This window comes from Eretmochelys imbricata, chromosome 12 (genome assembly GCF_965152235.1).
Source record: "Eretmochelys imbricata isolate rEreImb1 chromosome 12, rEreImb1.hap1, whole genome shotgun sequence".
Lineage (NCBI taxonomy): Eukaryota > Metazoa > Chordata > Testudines > Cheloniidae > Eretmochelys > Eretmochelys imbricata.
Genome location: NC_135583.1, coordinates 41,120,909 through 41,140,609, shown reverse-complemented (window position 1 = coordinate 41,140,609; position 19,701 = coordinate 41,120,909). Strand labels below are relative to the sequence as shown.

At 46.0% G+C, this 19,701-nt stretch overlaps 2 protein-coding genes across 5 annotated transcripts; both read left to right on the top strand.

The window, feature by feature from the left end:
• Positions 1-30: 30 nt before the first annotated feature.
• TERF2 (telomeric repeat binding factor 2) lies at positions 31-11,819 on the top strand. 4 transcript variants are annotated; one of them, XM_077831033.1, is made up of 10 exons: positions 31-245; positions 420-515; positions 1,950-2,080; positions 3,284-3,370; positions 3,695-3,841; positions 5,049-5,398; positions 6,972-7,214; positions 9,205-9,290; positions 10,156-10,208; positions 10,870-11,819. In XM_077831033.1, exons 1-10 carry the CDS (start codon positions 53-55, stop codon positions 11,026-11,028), a joined length of 1,545 nt encoding a protein of 514 aa, XP_077687159.1. In that variant the 5' UTR covers positions 31-52; the 3' UTR covers positions 11,029-11,819. The 4 variants fall into 4 exon arrangements, with proteins under 4 accessions (XP_077687159.1, XP_077687157.1, XP_077687161.1 ...); XM_077831031.1 differs by having other exon boundaries at positions 6,816-7,214; XM_077831035.1 differs by lacking the exons at positions 31-245; positions 420-515 and adding an exon at positions 539-701 and having other exon boundaries at positions 6,816-7,214.
• A 152-nt stretch (positions 11,820-11,971) lies between these two features.
• TMED6 (transmembrane p24 trafficking protein 6) lies at positions 11,972-19,598 on the top strand. The gene is made up of 4 exons (XM_077831036.1): positions 11,972-13,266; positions 16,481-16,607; positions 16,913-17,064; positions 18,976-19,598. The coding sequence occupies exons 1-4, from the start codon at positions 13,006-13,008 to the stop codon at positions 19,207-19,209; spliced, it is 774 nt and encodes a 257-aa protein (XP_077687162.1). The 5' UTR covers positions 11,972-13,005; the 3' UTR covers positions 19,210-19,598.
• Positions 19,599-19,701: the final 103 nt, after the last annotated feature.

The window sequence follows — 19,701 nt, the reverse complement described above, 5'->3', positions numbered from 1 at the left end:
ATGCCGTCACTTCCGTCGTGCTGGGCGCGTCACTTCCGAATCCTGGCGCGGGATGGCCGGCGGGCGCGGGCGGGTCTCCCGGAGCCGGCGGGGGCCCATGGCGGCTGGGAAGGGGGCGCTGGGGCTCCGCGCCCCCGAGGAGACGGTGAACCGCTGGGTGCTGCAGTTCTACTTCCACCAGGCCGTGGGGGCCTATCGGGCCCGTCGGTACCAGGACTTCCGCGAGTTCCGCGACGTGATGCAGGGTGAGGGGCCGCCCGGGGAGGGGCCGCCCGGGCAGGGGGCCGGGGCCGGCGCCCGGGGAGGGGGCCGGGGCCGGCGCCCGGGCAGGGGGCTCTGGGGTCCAACGGCGGGGCCGGGGGGCGGGGCGGTGTTTCTGACTGGGGTGTCCCAAGCTCTCTGTCCTCTTCTCTCTCCAGCTCTGCTGCTGCGGCCCCTGGTTAAGGAGCCTGCAATCTCCCGGCTGCTCCGGATCATGCAGTTTCTTTCAAGAATTGAGGAGGGAGAGAACCTCGGTACGAGAGAAAAGCGCCACAGTTCGTCTTACTGGTGCTCAGCCCTGTTCCCAAAACTGCGTTCACCTCACTGTATGGCCCCTGCACAGTGCAGCGCGGGACCGTTCTGTTTAAATCAGTCTTTATCTACTGTTTGGCCGAGGAGAACCATCTACTCTGTTCGGATTTTTTAAAATTGGAGTTCAGGTTTGGATAAAGGCCTCTGAAACTTCTGTTGTAATTCCTTGAAATAATCTGCTTGTGGTTTTTTTATTTATAAGGATCATTTCTCCAGAGGAGAGGGCATGGGCCTGATAATAGTAGGGATAGTGCGTCTGACCAGAACCAAAATAGTCAAAAGTGGCTTTTCTCAAAGGTATCAGAGGGGTAGCCGTGTTAGTCTGGATCTGTAAAAGCAGCAGAGTCCTGTGGCACCTTATAGACTCATAGACGTATTGGACCATAAGCTTTTGTGGCTGAATACCCACTTCTTCAGATGCATGTCTTCTCAAAGGGTAGTTAATGTGCAGGGTAAACAATCTGGGAAATAACAAAGTAGTTTTCACTCTTTTCAGTTATAGGAATCGAACACTAATAGGTAGAACTTTCAGATTGAAGTACGATTTCTTTTTTTTTTTCTCTTTTTTCCTGTTTAGCATTGTCACTTGAAAGCAACATGTGGGGTAAACTTCAAACATTCTGTTATTAAGAGCCTAAAACCCAAACAAAAGTTTTTGTTTAAGAAAAACCTGGCTTCTTTGCAGGGATTCTGTTTTCTATCTCTGTCATCTGGAACAAAGTCCCTTCTGCTTTCTTTTACAAACAATATATAGGTAAATCAATTTCATTCTTCATTTCTCCTGTAATAGAACAAGAACACAATGTTTGAGTGAAAACTCTGTGAAGAAGGCTTTGTTTTTGCTTTCACTTGGAATGAAAACATTAAGTAAAGCAACCACGTATATCAGTCTTAGATCTAGTTGTACTTGAGCAAAACTTAAACTTGGGGATCAAATTTGATCTGACAGCAATGTCCTTTCAGTATTATGGCAAGAACTTTACTTTTGAATTTCTTGATGTTTGAGCATTTAAACTGCATTAGTATAGTCTTATGTAACTTTTATTCAGTGTGTTAATTCATGATTTTTCTCTTTATAGTATAAAGTAAAGCAAACCTCCACATACTCAGCTCACAATGGTTATTGCTTTTAATTTCAAACTCACCAACTGTCATGTTTCTTTTCAAGGATCTCTCATACCTTCGACAACCTTTCTTGATCATAATTGTTTTGTTTGTGCTGTTCTCTGCTTGTCCGTTACTGCAGCATTAGTGGCCTAACTGAGCAAATCTGAGCCTATTTGTTTTGGCTGCTTCCTGTGGAGGATTTCTTGGGCTCAGGTAGATTTGTTTCCGTTTTAAAACCAATAGGAATGAATTGTTTCTTTTAATTGTAGATTGCACCTTTGATACAGAGTCAGAGCTCACCCCTCTTGAATCGGCAATCGGTGTGCTGGAGCTGATTGAAAGAGAATTTCCTGTGTCTGAGATGGCAATGGAATCTGTTAGAAAAATGGTGAAACAAGCTGTAAGGGTCAAGTTCTCCTTTTTCATTCAAATATTTTAGAGTTTTGTAAGCTTTAATCTAACTAAAAGAAAAAAGCTTCCCTTACAACACTGAAGGTTGTCCCTTCTCAGGTCTTCTCTCCATCATTTGCCTTACTTCTGGGAGCTTTCCATTGTTAGGAAGATAGTCACCTATCAGGATCTGTAACTCTATTAAAGGTGAACTGAAAAGCAGAACTTTTCTTTTGCTATTACCATTTTCTCTATTGAATATATTAGAAATAATTCATCCTTTCTCACTTCTTTTTACTGGAGGACCTCTTAAATGTAGAACCAGAATGCTCTTAGAGTCTAAGAATCCCTCCTAAAAACTTGGTATTGCAACTAGTCATCCCCTGCAAACTGGTCTGTTCAATTTGCTGGCCTGGGATAAAGTTTGCATGTATGATATATGTAAAATGTAACTATGATGTTTTATTGCATATTATACTACAATAAACAAACCTGAGGCTACAAGACACTTGCTGAGCCTCATCAAAATGTCTTTGGCACGTTTTCTCCCGCTTCCTACACCCACATGCTGTCTACCTTTACTTGTAAGCTCTTTGGGGAGGGGCCACGTCAGCTTCTTTTAGTATTGACATGCCGGGTAAATCTAGTCCTGTAGAAGGCTGTTTGTTTAAAATTAAGCGAAGGAAATTTAGTGAGAACTGATGGGTTCTCAAACTTTAGGGGTGTCCAGCAAAATACTTATTGTAAACGTAGATTAATTGAATGGCACCATACAAATGAAAATCAGGTAACACAATCCTTAATTGTAACCTTGCATTAATGGGATAGTTAGAAGGGTGTAGTAGGATTTCAGGCTAGCAGCTCATTAAGGTGTTTGCAAATAGCGTTATTTCTATGTTACTTGAATAGCGTTTGGAAGGAACATCACAGACTTTGTTTGCATTTTGCTTTTGCTGTTCATAGAATCATAGAATATCAGGGTTGGAAGGGACCTCAGGAGGTCATCTAGTCCAAGCCCCTGCTCAAAGCAGGACCAATCCCCAATATTTGCCCCAGATCCCTAAATGGCCCCCTCAAGGATTGAACTCTCAACGCTGGGTTTAGCAGGCCAATGCTCAAACCACTGAGCTATCCCTCCCCCGACCTGTTTGTGAAGCTGATTTAGGTGATGTGGTTGAATTGCTACAACAGAGATCCTTTTTTTCCTCTCTAGGCTGTTATTGTTTGTATTAAAAAGAGAGAATTTGATAAAGCCTCAAAAATTCTGAAAAAAAACATGGCAAAGGATCCCAGCACCCAGGTGAGTTTGATTATGTGAGTTTTTGGGGCGTGAGATGGAGTATCTTGTTGGCTGTGCAATATGTTCCCAGACATGTATTTCCTTTTCTTTGCTTCTGTCTGCTGCTACCATTGTGTAGTCCAGCACTGAAAGCGAGTGTAGTTGGCAATGCTGACACAGACTCCAGACTTTTTGGGCTTTTGCTTCCTAATTTAGATCAGTGTAAATTAGTTGGTAATGTTGAAGTGTCAGTGGGGAAGTCCCCTCTCCACCCAAACCCCCAGCTCCTGTGTTTGTAACTTGTATTATTTGTAGATATTCAGAATGTTCTTGCCTCTTGACTAGAAACTGAGGACAGAGTTGCTCAGCATTATCCGTGAGAAGAATTTGTCTCATATGATGATCCGAAATTTTTCCTACAAGACTTTTCAGCAGAGTGCGTTCCAGTTCTTGGAGACCTACCTGGAGGATTCAGAGCCCTTTCTCTTGACCGTATGTGTCTACCCTGGCTACCCACATTTCAGCCCCACCCACCTGTCACCCCTCAGGGTCTGCAGAAAAATGGCATGTGATGCATGTCACCTCTAACCCCTCTGTACTCTGTTCAAGGGATACACCCTTAGGTCTCAGGCCTCCAGCTGTCACCTCTCTATAGGCAGAGTCTTGACACTCCCCCTTCTGATCTGGGATTTAGGCTTGCATTTCTCTGTGACTATCCCAGCAGTCTGACCTAGCTCCCCACCCCTGGTTTCACTCTTTTTCCTGAAGGACAAGGAACCAGCTAGCCTTCACAAAGCAAAGCACATTTATTTAAGAACAAAAGAATTACAGAGGAAAATTTGTCATAAAACCGTAAAAAGTCTAAGTGCATATTAAGCTTACCAGAAGCCACTCGTCTTTCGCATGAGGGTCTGGTAAGAGTCAAAGTCCTTCAGACCCTTCCACTAGGGCTTGCCCTCTTGTTAAAGGTTCAGGTCAGTTTTCAGGTCAAGAACAACCCCCCAATCCCCTGCTTTAAGTTCACCTTTTGTACCGAAAGCCTTTCTTTGTTTCCTGGGCCTCTGGAAACTGGTCTGATCCACTATTTGTAAAATCCTTTGGGGTTATACTCAATGGGTAGTGTTTACCTGTCCCACCTCCTGTGATTGTAGATCCTTGGAGAAACTTGGTGAATCACCTCTGTGCAGTTAGAATACAATCTCTGGCTCACAGAGGTGCAGTTAACTTTTATAATGTTGATACAATGGTCTCAAATTATATGAATTGGAAAGAAGTTACCAATTTGTTTCTTTGTCTTATCGACATGTAATATTTTTGACTTGTACTCAGAAGTCAGATACACATGTCTGGCTCTAAAGTTTTGGGACCAGAGCACCAAGGGAATAAATTTTTAGCGTTTAAAATTCAGACCCTCTCTTGAGGTTCCATGCTATAAAATTACTTGGTCATTATTATAATTCTTAATCAAGGTAACTTAACTCTGCACATATAACTACTGCAGAACACCTGACAAATGACCGCAGTTGTTATCTTATCTCCAATATACCAAATAGCACCTTGACCATAGAACAGCAAATAATTGCAGGGAATGTGCACTTAATTAATTAATTAATGTTCCATGCCTGTGGAATGGGAGTAAAATAAATGCAGTTCCATGGAGTTCTCTTTGTAATTATTATGCGCTTTCTTCCTGTCAAAGATGGCGAAAAACACTTTGAATTCAGAATATATTGATGAAACTAAGAAGCTGGCATTAGGTCCAGACTCTGTGGAAGTAGCTAAGCAACCACCAGCGGCGGCTCCAGACTCTGTGGAAGTAGCTAAGCAACCACCAGCGGCGGCTCCAGACTCTGTGGAAGTAGCTAAGCAACCACCAGCGGCAGCTCCAGACTCTGTGGAAGTAGCTAAGCAACCACCAGCGGCGGCTCCAGACTCTGTGGAAGTAGCTAAGCAACCACCAGCGGCGGCTCCAGACTCTGTGGAAGTAGCTAAGCAACCACCAGCGGCGGCTCCAGACTCTGTGGAAATGTCTTCAAAGGACTCTGGGAGGTGAGCAGCGATGGTGATGCATTCGCAATGTGGAGAGGAAATCTGGCCACATATGGTGGATGAAGTTTGCCAGAATTTTGCTTCTGAATTGTAGCACCCACTGCTTTCACTGTGTGCAGGCAGCTATAATTTTTTGCCATGTGCCAATGCAGTGGTGCTGCCCCAGGGACTACTACTTTAGGATTTTTCACCAGGCTGTCTATCTCTGAATTAAAATGTTGATCTTTTTTCTGAAGAGTACCCTAGTGAGTGTTTGGACTAAAGGAAGGGAAGGAGTCCCCTTGTGACAGGTGGTGAATGAGAGAGGGTCTTACGTTTACAGAAGGGTTTTGGTGTGTCCGTGGTTCAGAGGACATAGGTTTGGTTAATGGCATTTAGTTTGGCATTCTTTGGAGGGATAAAACAGATGGATGCTGTGATCTGAGGTGTCTATAGTAGCCGACGCTGAAAATGCGAAGGTCAGGGCAGGCTGCAAAAAGGAGAGCATGTTCTCCCAAACTGGTGGTTAACACTGAAGTTAGATTCACCAACTAGTCCCAAACTGTGCTGCTGATCTCCCACGATAGTTATCAAAAAGCTAAAAAAGAAATCACACAGCTCCCTTTATTGTATTCCAGTTCTCTGGCTCCCAATCAGCAAATAGTGCGAAGTTTTTTAAAACTCTGTTCAGCACACAGAATGTTCTTCTGATTCCCCAAAGGGCCAGCCACATTGCCAGATCAGTACTAGTCTGTATCTTACCCAAAATACCACACTGCCAGTGAATCCATTAGTATCTAAAACTAAAGGTTTTATTATAAAAGAAAAGAACGAGAAGAGAGTTGTTAAATGGTCAAAGCAGTCAAATTTACTGTCCATTTTGATCAATTTCATGGCCAGAAGGTTTTAAAATTAGTCAATTTCATGTTTTTAGATGTTTACACCTGACATTTCGTGGTGTTGTAACCATGGGGGCCCTGACCCCAAAGGGGACTGTGGAGGGGGGGAAGGGCGAGAGGATTGCCACCAGCACTTCTGCGCTGCCTTCAGAGCTGGGCTCTGAAGTCAGCAGCCATAGAGCTTCCTGCAGCTGGGAGAGGTACCCGGAGGTGGGTCTGACCTCCCCCTGAAAGTGGCCATGCTGGGGAAGAGGAAGTCCCATCCCTGACAGGACAGGACTAGCAGCTGGAGCCTGGTGCATGAGAGCGGTCCCCGGTTGGGGTACTCCCAGCCCTGTCTCTCCCCGTCCCCTCCAATAGCTAGATTTCACGGGGGAAGGTCTGATTTCATGGTCTGTGATGTGCTTTTGCATGGATGTGAATTTGGTAGGAGCTTAGCTGTGTGGCAGAGTGAGGGGAGCAGCTGTGATTTTAGTGAAGTAGAGCATTGTATTGTTGAAATTGTTGATGTAACCTGCTTAGCTTCATTTATTTTACAGGCAACCGCCTGGAACTGTAACAACATTTGGGATTTCTGCTCTGAGAGAAGCTTTCAAGACCTTGTCAAATTCCCAAGATTCTGATGCAGCCTTTACCAAACTGGATGAAACAGACTTTTCTTTCCCCAAGCAATTGTCCCCTTCTGTATCCCACAGACTCAAGAGACACAGAGAAGAGGAGAATCCACCCTTGGAGACCTCTGAGACCTCAGACATACCTAAATCACCACCAAAGAATAAACGCTTGTTGACTATAAGCAGACTGATTATGGAGCAGGACAGCCAGAGTACTGAGCTGAGTGAGACTCCAGACTCATCCCAGGAGCCGGTGGTATCTTCTGCATTCAGGACTCTTGTTCGAAAGCCACATGTTCAGCGTGTGTCTTCCAGAAGTCCCAAGTATGAAGCATATCTGTGACACTGAGTATTCTAATGCAGACACAATGCTTTGAGAACATATAGCTAACATTGCTACATTAAACAATATAACCTTATCGGAGCAAAACTAGAAAGTTAAAAATCCCTCCCTTTTGCAAAAATGTGGAAATGGATAGTTTAAAGCAAATGTTCTGTTACTCCTGTAGATCATACATGTGGTTAGCAATGTGGGAAATGGGAAAGCTCACCTCCTACGTTCCAATAACCTTAATGCTGACCCTTGACATCCTTGCAAACTGCTTCTCAGTGTATGCATTTGACTATGTAAATCTGCAGTTAGTAATACACAGGTTGGAGTTTGTGGGTATGTTTTGTGGGACAGATTAAGGTAAATTTTCATGTCCGTGATGAATTTAAACCATGTAGGAATTTTAAGAGTAATAGAATATTGATGCAAGTTACTTTAATTCTTCCACACTTGTTTTGTACCTTGTATATGTATTGTATGACTTAGCTGCAAGTTAAACGGGGGAGTGGATGGATGTGCGGGAACAAAGAGTTCTGTGGAGCCAGGCTTCTGGGATGCATGTTTTCTGCAGGACTTGATGAGGGTGTAGCAGGGTTCCCTTCTAATGCATCTTGGAGGCTGTGCAGACGAGGGCCTCTGCTTTTGCACATGTAAGGCGGTACTGTGGATCTGCAGGAATGAAACAGCAGGGAATTCCCTTTCCTGAGCAGTACTTGGGTTCCCCAGGAGAGATGAGGCAAACGTGGTAGTTCCATAAAGTTCCCAGACTTAGGAGCACTTCAGGGTACTGATTGCAGAATAGACCCTACTGAGCTGCATGAAGTTTCATGCTTGAAAAGAGACACGTTGAGAGCATAGCATTTCAGGTTTTATATGCTTAAAATGTTAAGTGCCAAAGCGCTAAAATGCTCGGAAGTTGACCGCCACCAGCGTAAAATATTCTGTGCAGTTCAGTAGGGTCAGCTGATCCCAGTGCCCTGCGGCGCGCCCAAGATTGGCATGTTTCCAGCGCTCCCAGACTCTCTGTCTCTTGCCTTTCGTTGTTGACGAAGACCCTAGCTCGGTTACAATGCTTTAAGTGGCAGTGGTGCTGATGGTGATGGCTATTGGTGACAAAGGATGTCAACTTTTGCTTCAGAAGTTTAGCTTCAAACCTTCCCCTGCCCAAACGCTCATATACACCTGTGTGAAAACGCTTGCGTGCTGCCAAGGCGACGGCATGCACAAGCGTACCACTAACAGGGAGCGTTTGTCTTCATGTAGTTGCTGTAATATGAAAACTAATCAATTTGCAACATATTTTAAATACACCTGATTTCAGCTGAATCTTCTGTAAGGAGTTGAGTACATGCATGTGAGCAAGAGAAATAAGGAACATAATTGGTTTGGAGCCAGCTGGCCTTGCCTATAGTAAAAATTTCATAGCAGCCTTGTGGAGCATATGACCCTTGCTAAGTGTTCCTGCCCCATTCCATTGTCTCTTTCATGCCACATGCATGGCACCTTCTTGGCAGCTCAGGTGTTTGTATCAGTTTGCAGCAACTGCTTAAGTCTGACCTAGTTGGCTCTCAGTTGCTTCTTGTGTGTTATACAGGGATCTGTTAAGGTCCAAAGAGAACCTCCTGTAGTTATTAAAATGGCACTGAGTGGCTTTGAATGCCAGACATACACATGGCACCCTTTACCTACAAACCAGTCCAATGGCAGTGAACTGAGATGGATGTGTTGTGGAGGTGAAGCAAACGTACATAATCCAGCTGTCAGGCAAGCTCCCACATTTCCCAGTGGTGCACACTGATCTTAGTCTTCACTCATTGGTACAAGGTGGTCCTAGACCGTTTTACCAATGGCCTCTAGGTAATTAGTCAGTGGTCTGTGGTCCTTTTGGATGTTTGATTTAGCTGTCTGCAGTGACTGTCACTTCAGCCCTTGTTAATCAGGCTGGCTTGTTGCAATTAAAATGTGTGTGTTGTGTGTTTTCAGACCACTGAAAGCAAGATGGAACACCTCGAATGGGCAAGAAGAAAAGGACACTTGGAGTGAGGAAGATGAGCTCTTCCTGGACAAGAGTAAGTATGCTGTTTTTGCCATGCACACGCTTTAATTCCTGGTCCCAGCCATGCTGTTGGCCCTGGGGCTGTCTGCTGCCTTGAATACTTGACAGAAACCAAAAGACTAGAAATCCCATAACCCAGGAAAGCTTGGGCCTATGGTTGCTGTTATAGGACTGCAGCAATGGAGATGATGTCCTTTCTTAGGCAGGCCCAAACAATGGGAAGCTGCTAAATCCATTGTGTACCTGATCGTGGAACATTTAGCAAGTACCCTCTCATTACAGTTTCAGACCTGAGATAAAACTACCTGTCAGTCATTGTCTGCTATTCTAGTTTGAGACCCAGCCCAAAAGCAGTTCCATCCCGTTAACAGCTGTAGGGTGGCAGATCAGCATTTGCTGGCTTTTTTCAAAAGATGTAATTAATTCCACCTCAGACTTTTCTCCTGGATGCTGTTTAACAGCTGGGATCTTCCCTGCTTGGACCTGAACATGGTTCCATTTATGAACAGGGATTTCTATTGAGGAAGCTTTTTGGATCAGGCTGTCTTTTTTTTTCCTTAGACACATTTGCTAACCTGAGACAAGTGTAATTCCTTTTGACTCAGTCTTAGTTATTATATTTCTTTAGTTACACTTCTTATGAGGTAACCAGGGCTTGGATCAGAATGGCCAACTGTCCCTTCAATACATGGAATTCTAGCAGCTAGAGGAAGTAAAGGCATTTGTTTCTGTTTTCCATACCCTGGCCAAGGGTGTTCCCCTGGTGGCCATGCCGCTCTCTCCCTGTAATCGAAGAGGCTAAAGCCAGTTTCTCTGGGAGATGCATGCACAGCAGAAGGTGGATGCTGAAATATGACTCTTCTTGGTTTATTTTTCAGGGTCCCCTGGGAGAAATAGCCACAGCTCTTCAATCCTCGGTTCCAAGAAGCAGGTAGTATAGAGCCCTCCAGCTCCGTTCAGCAGCCCAAAGCAGGACTCTGCAGGGGTAGTGAAGCAATGAAGCAATAGCAAAGATTGGGAGGGGGAAATCCCTTTTGCTGTTCAGAGATTTCTACGCCTCTGGAATCAGCTCAGTTAGAAGAGTCCAAGTGATTGATGCACACTGAATGGAGAACTCTCCCAGATGCTGCACTGACAGATGATATTTACTCAGGGACTGGAGTACCTTGATCAATGCTTGCGTTATCTAAGCGTTGAACTTACGAGGGGGTGAGTTGGGTTGCACAGATCTTTAAATTGGGAGGGCCTGGCTTAAGTTTGTCCACTAAAAGCCAGGAAAGTGGTAGAGGCCTAAAATACTGGTGTGCAGCTTATCCTGGCTGGCATCTGCTTCCTGAACCGCTCAGCAGGTAAGTCAGCTAAAGAGGCGAAGAACCAGAACACACTCTATAAACCACATAATTCCTAAATAAGCCTGCAGCTAGTATTGAAAATATAAATACACTTTCAGGAGGTGCCGGGGTTGTAAGAACTATGTTATAAAAAGGTGCTGATAGTATGGATGAAAGGGGGACCAAGGAGGCTAAGAAGCCTTTAGTGCAGAAGTGATAGGACCTGTGCTGTAAGAGTCACTCCTTGTTCTTCTTTTGCAGAGGTGGACAGTGCAGGAAAGCGAATGGATCAGAGAAGGAGTGAAGAAGTTTGGAGAAGGGAACTGGAAAATCATTTGCAAAAAGTTCCCCTTTGAGAACCGCACCTCGGTGATGATCAAGGATCGCTGGCGGACCATGAAAAAGCTGGGACTCCACTGAAAACAGGAGTTGAGGAACTCTTCGAGTGACACTTGCTCTCATTTCTCTCCAAAAGATGGACGAAAGCAACACCTGCCATGGGAGGAAGGTTGTAGTCCCCTTCCTAGCAATGTGACAGGAATGATGTGGAGAATTGTCATGGCTGCTTGGCAGAGCTGAATGCTACAGCTGGAAGAAGCAAAGTTTAACTAGAATTTGGGAAACCTTCCTAGTTCTTGTATTTAGCTGGAGTCACTAAATTTAGATCTTTGTCTGTCAACAGAAGCAAGGCAGCCTGAGTAACTATGGAAATAGTCTTGTAGTAGAAGTGCTACAATACTGACATTTTGTATATGTTCAGAAACAGTGAGGACTCTGGCAGCCTTTGCCCTGTGAGCGTTAGAGCTGGAACCTGAGTGGACTGTAACTGGGATCACCGCTTTCTCTACTCAGGTGTTGGTTGAATGGCAGGGTAATCCTGTCACCGACTGTTTTATCTCTATTAATATTCTTAAACCAATTGTGAATCACTTGGCTGATCTCCATTTGCCCGTCAGCCCCTTCGAGAGGGGAAAGCAGTGGTGTAGGAGCTGTTGCTGAGTTGCACCGGCAGAAGTCTGGCTTTTTGGCCAGGGAACTGGCATTTGTTTCCACGATTCTCTGCTTTGTATATTTTTATATTGAGTGGGGATTTCTTCCTCCACATTTTTTTGATGCTTTAAAAATAGATGTTTTTTCTTTGTGCTCATTAGTTTCTAGAATGTTTGGAGCCAGATGTCACCAAGTTAAAAGTTAGTGTTCAGTTGGTTTGACTTTGTGTTTGAGTTGCCTCCTTCTTTGCAAAATTCCCTTCCTTCTGTCTGTTTCCTGGAGTAGTGCATTATCTCTGAAAGGTCTCTGGGGATCTCTGGCAGGCACCAGACATGCCTTGCCTTCTAGTGCGAAATCCAATCCCATGTCTAAACCCATCGTGTAAAATAAAGCAGTTCGTGTGTTGGATATAACAATTGCAACAAATTTGATTTGCATCTCCCCAGCATTCTCTCCTCAGGTAAATAATCCCCCTTGAAAAGGGAGAAGCTTGGCATATCCCTGGGTCAGTGGCCTAGTGACAGCTTTGTGGGACACCCTGTTAATGACCAGAATTTCATCCTGCATTCACTTCCTGAGCCAGCTGAAGCCAGGAGCATCGCATCAGCAACTAACTGAATTGGAGTGCCAGAAAGTCTTGTACCCCTATCCGGTGGGATGCTGCTGGTTATTAGGGACAGGTGGATTGCAGAGGCACTTATGTATCTTCTTCCCCTCACTTTCACCAACACTCATGCATTTAATTTCCTTTGGTTCTAGCTGCAGAAATACCCCAACTGCAGGGGTCCTGTGAGCTGCTTCTGTTGTCACTGGTGCTGGGTAGAAGTCCCCTGCTTGCCTTAGCCGTGTCCTTTGGCACTAGCAGTTGCTGGAAGGAACCTTGCCAGAGAAACTCATTGCTGTCTGGATACAAGTGGCTCAAGTAATCTCTTCAACTTCGCTGTTAGCCAGACTTTCTCCCTGCCCTTTGCCCTGTCTTTGGCGTATTGTTGCTCTGTGATCAGTGTCTATAGTTCTTGTACTAAATAAAGTTTCTAGGAATGTTTTAACACACTAATCACTATAATCAAGTCCTTCAGACCAAGGTGTAGGCTGTAGACAGAAGTCTGAGTGCAGGGCACCCAGCCTGCTCCCAGAACAAGCAGTTCCCCAGGAAGGACCGTTTGTGCCTAGTGACGTTTCTGCAAAGTGGACTTCAGGGTTTTACAAAATGTATCAGACTTTTAAACTCTAATGAGGACAAACTGCGCAGCTGCCTATGCAGGCCTGGTAATTTCACTGAGATTACCTTGAGGAGTTGAACTCCTTCCAAGTGCCCCTGAGGTTTGGATAAGTGCAGCTGTGTTTGGCAAAAGCCGGGGAGTGAGGAGTGAAGTTAATGATTATCCCCCTTGCATCCTGGGACCCATGCTCCTGCTCTGCCCCAGCCACAAGGCAGCCTCACAAGGCAGTATGGTCTCGCTCTTTCCTTTGGCTGTGACTGTGGGGCTGCTTAGTCTGACAGGCCCTGCCAGGAGCCCGAAGACTGAGCCCCTGAGTGGCTCCAGTGAGCAGCCTCTCTTCCGTGGAGCTGATCGCTATGACTTCGCCATTGTTATCCCTGCGGGTGGCACCGAGTGCTTCTGGCAGTTTGCACATCAGAGTGGCTACTTCTACTTCAGCTATGAGGTGAGTGCTGGGGACCCGAGTGCTGGGGAGGACTCTTGCAAACGGCAGGTTTTCAGCTTAATAGAATTTCCTGGTAAAATAAATAACTTCCTGCAGCCAGACAGCTGCGTATCCAACGAGGAATTGCTATAGTGGATCCATCTGTCGTGGTCTCTGGCAATGGCCAGTACCAGCTGCTTCATGGGGAAGGTAGAATGGATCCTGTAGTCAACAATTAGGCAGTAACCTGCTCTTAGAGAGAGGCTTTCAGTCAGTAGCTGGTTTAAGTCCTAAAGCAGGAGGGCTGATAGCTCCCAAAAACAGTTACTTTAAAAAATCCTAGTTAGTGTAACTCTGGATGTTCTCAGTGTTCGCTTAAATCTCCAACCTTTTTTTGAATCCTAAAGTTTGTCTCAGCTCTTACAGTAGTGAGTTCCACAGATTAACTGTTCATTGTGTAAAATATTGCAGGCAGTTTCTGTACTGTAACATTTGCATCGCATGCACAAAAGATCCCTAACTGAAAAAAGGACAAACTCTTGAATCTTTCCAGCTATCAGGATGGCCAGCTGTCTGGGGTGCTGGGTTATTTGGAGCACTCAACTTCCACTGGAATTTGGCAGCTGTTGGTTCTAATTGCACTCAAAACGACTAGCTAAGGATTTTTTTTATAAGACTAAATGATCTAATGGTCCCTTCTGGCTTCAGAACCTTTAAAAATGGTATCTTCTATATCAACTTGCTGCCTTTCACTTTCAGTGTCTGCTTGCTGTTGTTTTCTGAGTGGGTGTGAATAGGAGTGCCCCATCTACCTTCTCCACACCTCTATTTTGTCCCTTCTTACGTCTCCTTTGAACTGAACAGTCCCATTCTTCTTGTCCTCAAAACTTCCATCCTTGTCCCTGAACCCCCTCTATTTTTCCTGTATCCCTTGAAGTAAGGTGATGAGTACTGTGTTCTATCCTGGTAGCACACAGGAGTTGTCCTCTAGTCCAGTGCCCAATCTCTGACAGTGGCCAGAACCAGATACTTCAGAGGAAGGTGGAACCAGCCTTGTATTAGGCAGGTGTGGGGTGATTGACTTGTCACCTCCACACACAAACATTAGGTGTTTTCCTAATTCCTTAAAGAGATGGGTTTAAATCCTGAAGCATGAGGTTTATTGTCTCTCCCAAAATTTGTTAGCATTAACTATTATAACTCTGGATATTTTTGTTACCCGTATAAATGTCCAGTCCCTTTTTGACTCTTGCTAATTCTTGGCCACAGCAACATCCTCTGGCAATGAGTTCCGCAGTCTAATCTCACAGGTGGAAGTGTTTGCTTCCTGTTAGTTTTGCATTTTGCTCTCTCATTTCATTGACTGTCCCCTACGTTATGAGAGGGAGAACAGAAGCCCTGATCTCTCTCTCTCTTTCATTTTAGCTGATGGTTTATTAGTGATTCATATAATGGCATCATATTTTTCTCATTCTTTAAAGCTATTCTTTAAACATCCCCTTTTAACCCACCTGACTTCCATTTTCCCCTCTTACTGCCATAGTTTACTCTCCTTTCTATTGGCTTCACTGGAGTTGGATTTCTTTCTCCTGAACAAGAGGGTGGCTCAAATACCCTCTTCCCCTGCCCCCACCTCACCTTCCTGTTTGGTTTGTGAAGGGGAGCGCCTGCCTTCTAGTGACCTCGCTCCAGGCTGAGTCTAAGGACTGTTTTTAGGGCATTTTTGACTAACTTTCTTGTAAACTCCCCCTTACTAAAAGTTAAGGCCCTGCCATGCTGCTCCTGGGGCGCTCCCCTCTGTTGAGGAAACTGGAACTTGATTGTATTGTGGTGACTATTAGAGGCTCAACTAGTGATTACGTCAGGAACTCCCAGCTTTGGCTTTGACCTCAGTGGAGAGAATGTCTCCTTGTTCTGGAGAATATGCTGTTCCAAAGGTTCCTGGGGAACTTTGCCAAGTTGGTAGCAGAGGGGCGAGTGCTAGTAGCCAGCTTCCAGTGTTGATTGGATCTTTGCTTGGCAGGAGGTTCCATAGTGCATGGACTCAGCTAAGCACTCACAACAGGAGACCTTCCTGTCTCCTGGGGTGTGTGTGGAAGGAATATCCCAGGTCTCCTGCTGCATGGTTGTTTATCTGGGCTCCAGCCTGGGATGGAGCCCTCCAGTCCTCTTATCTTAAACCCTGCAACTTCCCAGCTTCTGTTTACACAGGCCCGACTGAAGTAGAGCTGGGAGTTTGTGCCTGGCACTCTTGTCACTATTCGGGTTTATCAGCGGCTCCCTTTATCTGTCTGCGTGTGGAGCAAAGCAGCTGGGCTGTAGGCAGAGGGGCTGGAGCTGTTCCAGGATTCGGGGGACTGAGCTGGTGTTCAAGCCCAAGGTGCTCCCCCACCCTTCTTTTAGCCTGTTCCAAAGCAAGGGAGATGTGCAGCTGGACGTACTGATTGCTGCATGCGTAAAGGGCAAGGAGGGCTGGGTTGAACCATAACAGCTCCTGCTCGGGGGTGACTGTACATGGAGGGAAGCGAATTCACTGCCCAGTCATGGAACGTGTTTGGGGGCCAGCCCTGTGCTAGCTAGATCTCTATTAGCCGTGGCATGGATCAGTACACAGACTAGGAATGAAAATACTAGGGTTGATGTCAAGGTCCATTGGAAACCCCCAAAGTGGTTGGGGAGAGAGAGGGGATTGCGGGAGAGGAGAATTACACTGTCCAGCGCAAAACTGGGCCAAATCCTTGGTGTCCTTGCACTGACTCAGCAGGTTCTCCTTGCCCCAGCCTTCCTTTCTGATCCTGCATCCCCTGGAGCTTGGCCTGAGTGCACAGGGAACCACTTAGTTGCCAGGTGGAAGCTCTTATCTTTCACCCTGCAGAGTGGTAGCATTCTCCCCATTTCACTGACAGGAACTGAACCATCCAGCCATACACTGTGTGGAGAGCCAGGACTTTCCCAGTCCTGTGCTCGTTCCTCCAGATGGTGCCTCTGTGTAGCCTGTCTGGTCTGCTCAGGACGCTGCGGCTCCTGTAAACTCACGGGCGCCCACTCAAGGTGAGTTTAGCTGTGTAGTAAATGCCACTAAGATCAGTCATGGGCTTTGCTGCCTTTATAAGCAACATGGCCCCATCCGTTTCCGTGGGAATTCCCGAGGACAGCATCAGTCAGGCTTGTTCTTTGCTAGAACTCAGACCTGCACCCAAAGTTCCCTGTTCTGCTCCATATCTCTTGGCTTCAGGTACAACGAACTTCGGGAATTGGACATGACAGACACGTCTTGGCCACTGCAAACGATCCCAACGGCCTCCAAATGGGCACTTCCCAGGATGTACGAGGACAGATGAACTTCCCAACCAAAGAGACAGGTTCTTGCCACCCCGCTACTTCCCTGGCCTACATGAGATCTGGACTACTCCAATCCAAGGGCAGCCTGCAGATCATTAATGATCTAAGCCATAGGCCTGTAAAAGTCTTGCTACACACAGCATGTGTGATACTGAGCTCAGAACTTGACTATACGGGCAGCCAAGCTTTTCTGCAGCTGCTAAGCTCAGAGAGACCATGTCTCTGCTGCAGAGAAGGGGCAAATGGGAGCTAACAGTGGGGTAATGTCTGACTGTCACCGCACCTGTTGCTCTCCTCTGATGCTTGGAACCACTTCTCTCTACAGGTTTTTACCAGCTGTGCTTGACCAATCGGCTCAACCATTTCGGTTTCCTGCAGGTTTATCTCAGCTTCGGTGTGTTCTATGAAGGCTTTGACCTGCAAAACTTGCCAGACATAGAAAGGAAGAAAATTAATGACACACTGGAGGCAATTGAGGTAATGTTTTATTTGCACTGTCAGCTGCCTGGGAATCAATTGCAGGGCTGAGGCAAGCTCAAACAGGCATCTTGGTTTTGAAAATGAGGCACATGAAAATAAATGGGGAGCTAAGGATAACTACTGCTCCCAGGAAACATACAAGGGGCAGCAACTGGAGTAGTGTAAAACCAGTCAGACACTTGGCTCTGGAGAGAGCCAGGAATGGGGGTGTGTGTCACATTCTGGGGTGCAATCCAGATCAGTGAGTAACTCTGTCATTGCCTGCCTTGTAGCCCTGGGGGCCTCACAATGCTTTGCTGCTGTAGCTCCCAACCTGCAATGACCACAAACAGCATGCAGGTCACACCTTGACTGTTTGTGTATAGCCAACCAGCCCTGCAGCCTGTCTGCAATGCTCGTCACCGTCTGGCTTGGTTACTACCTGGAGGGTGACCCCAACACACTCCCAGTCCTGAATTTTCCCCAAAATGTGTTCTGTGCTGTCCAGCCCTCTGCTGAGTAGTTCAGGTATTAGAAGCCCATTGCCCCTCTAAGGGGTCAATACTCAAGTTTACTACCCAAACTGGAGTTACCCAAACAGTTCAGTTCAAACACAGCATTGGATTAGTTCTGATTGTAGTTAAAGAAACTCATTTTATTTCTTAAAGACATTTTAGGCGAGTACAAGTATAAGGCATTAAAGTCAGAAGTGGTTACAAGAAAACTAAAGATAAAGCACTGTCTAGTAGCTAAAACTCAACAAACTAGACTTGGTTGAAGGTAAAATCCTTAGCAAAATTGCTGACAATTCTCCGGTCAGGATCTCTCCTAAAGTCAAAGGACTGGCTCCTTTGTCATCTTAGGTGAAAGAGAAGCAGCAAGAGCTTTGGGGTGGTTTTGCCCCTCGCTTTTATAGGCCAACCACCTTCTGAAGTGGATTCTTCTGAGGATTAACCCTCAAAGCAAAGTTTATTCAAACTCTAAAGGTGGCGACATGGAGATTGGTGGTGAAAGTGGCTCCATGATCATTCTTCTCCCCTGTATATGCTGAAATGCAGCTTGTCTCCTGTCACTTCCCCGTTTTGCTGTCTTGAGGACACTGTTTACTCCTTAGATCTAAATTGAGGTGCGCACATTCCTGTGTTAAACAGATCTGTCCTGAACAACTTCTGCCTAGCCAGGGCTGTGCTATCACCACCATACAGGGGGAATTCATAACTCTACAGATCATGTTGCTGCGTACATCTCACCAGGAAATTGACAAGCAAGTTTTTAGTTTCCAAATGACACCTCACAAGGCCTATATTCAACACAGATTACAGTAGTGTGTAGCGTGTGAATACAGTGGTGCTTTCGGTCACAGGGGGTTGTGTGAAAAACAGGAAGGGTGGCTGAGGGAGAGATTATGTCAATGGGGCATGTGAATTTGGATGGGGCTTGCTGCTGGGAATCTGGATGGAATGTATCACTCAACAGGCTCCTGTTCTGTTCCTGAAACACTCTGCTCTTGTCATTCAATCCCAAATGGTGAAAGATCTGTTCCTGCAGGCTCTGTGCGAGGTCTGGGGGGCTTCCATTCTTCCCCTTACTGGTTCTCACAGGAACTTAGTAACTGCCAGACCAGATCAGCCCTAAGGTTCATCTACTCCTGTATCCTGCCTGACAGTGGCCAGCACCAGATGCTTCACAGAAATATTCAAGAAACCTGGCAGAAGGCAGATGTGGGATAATGTCCCCATGAAGGTTTCATCCCAACCCCCACTACCAAAGATTAGCTTAAGCCCTGAAGCACATAGTTAAAGGTATTCTAAAACCATTAGCATGAACAATAATATCCATTGGATCTTGCCAAGTTCGTGGCATTGAGTACCACAGTCTAATCAAAGGTTGGAAGAAGTATTTCATTACCTGTCCTTGTGCTCTTTGCAGGAGAGCACCCACAAGCTGCAGGCCCATGTCTTCCACATGTGGCGCTTTTATAACTTTGCCCGGATGAGGAAAGCAGCTGACTATTTCATCCTTCAGTCCAACTATAACTATGTGAACTGGTGGTCACTGGCTCAGAGCCTCGTCATTGTCCTCTCGGGAGTTCTGCAGCTGTATTTCCTGAAGCGGCTCTTCAATGTGCAGCCCACTACTGCCACCAATAAACCGAGGTGCTAAGGCCCCTAGCTTACACCACTGCGGGACCCATGTAGCAGGAAGGACCAAAGGACAGGCCCGTAACACTGCAGAGCACACTGAACTCCATCTCATCCTTTCTCCCCCCCCCATGGAAGAATGGGAGATCCTACGTGTGGAAGGAGCTGGGCTGTGGGATTTTTCAGGTACAGAATTCCCCGCAATGCTCTAGTGTCCAGCTGGCTCTTTACCTTACCTTTGTTCTCTACCTGGCCTCTAGCACAAGACCCATTTTTGGGGGAAGGAGAGGGGATGGTTCACGGCATTCAGTGCTGGGTGGGGCTAGTTTAGGCCTAATCTACCCAGTGGTCTAATAGTGAAATGGCTTGAAAAGCTGTTCACATATTATAAATAAAATAAAATAGTTCACACTGTGAAAGTACTGTCCTGTCTGAAGCCACCATCTTCCAGGAACCAGGGCTGGTGGTACTGCCCCAGGAATTAGATACCTGCTCCCTACCATGGAAGCCACTG

Excerpts from the sequence above, each read along its gene's own strand:
- TERF2 (XM_077831031.1), top strand. The coding sequence starts at position 53 with ATGGCCGGCGGGCGCGGGCGGGTCTCCCGGAGCCGGCGGGGGCCCATG. Across the intron at positions 246-419 it reads GTTCCGCGACGTGATGCAGG|CTCTGCTGCTGCGGCCCCTG; the intron begins GTGAGGGGCCGC and ends TTCTCTCTCCAG. Across the intron at positions 3,371-3,694 it reads CAAAGGATCCCAGCACCCAG|AAACTGAGGACAGAGTTGCT; the intron begins GTGAGTTTGATT and ends CCTCTTGACTAG.
- TMED6 (XM_077831036.1), top strand. The coding sequence starts at position 13,006 with ATGCTCCTGCTCTGCCCCAGCCACAAGGCAGCCTCACAAGGCAGTATG. Across the intron at positions 16,608-16,912 it reads CTTCCCAACCAAAGAGACAG|GTTTTTACCAGCTGTGCTTG; the intron begins GTTCTTGCCACC and ends TTCTCTCTACAG. Across the intron at positions 17,065-18,975 it reads ACACACTGGAGGCAATTGAG|GAGAGCACCCACAAGCTGCA; the intron begins GTAATGTTTTAT and ends TGCTCTTTGCAG.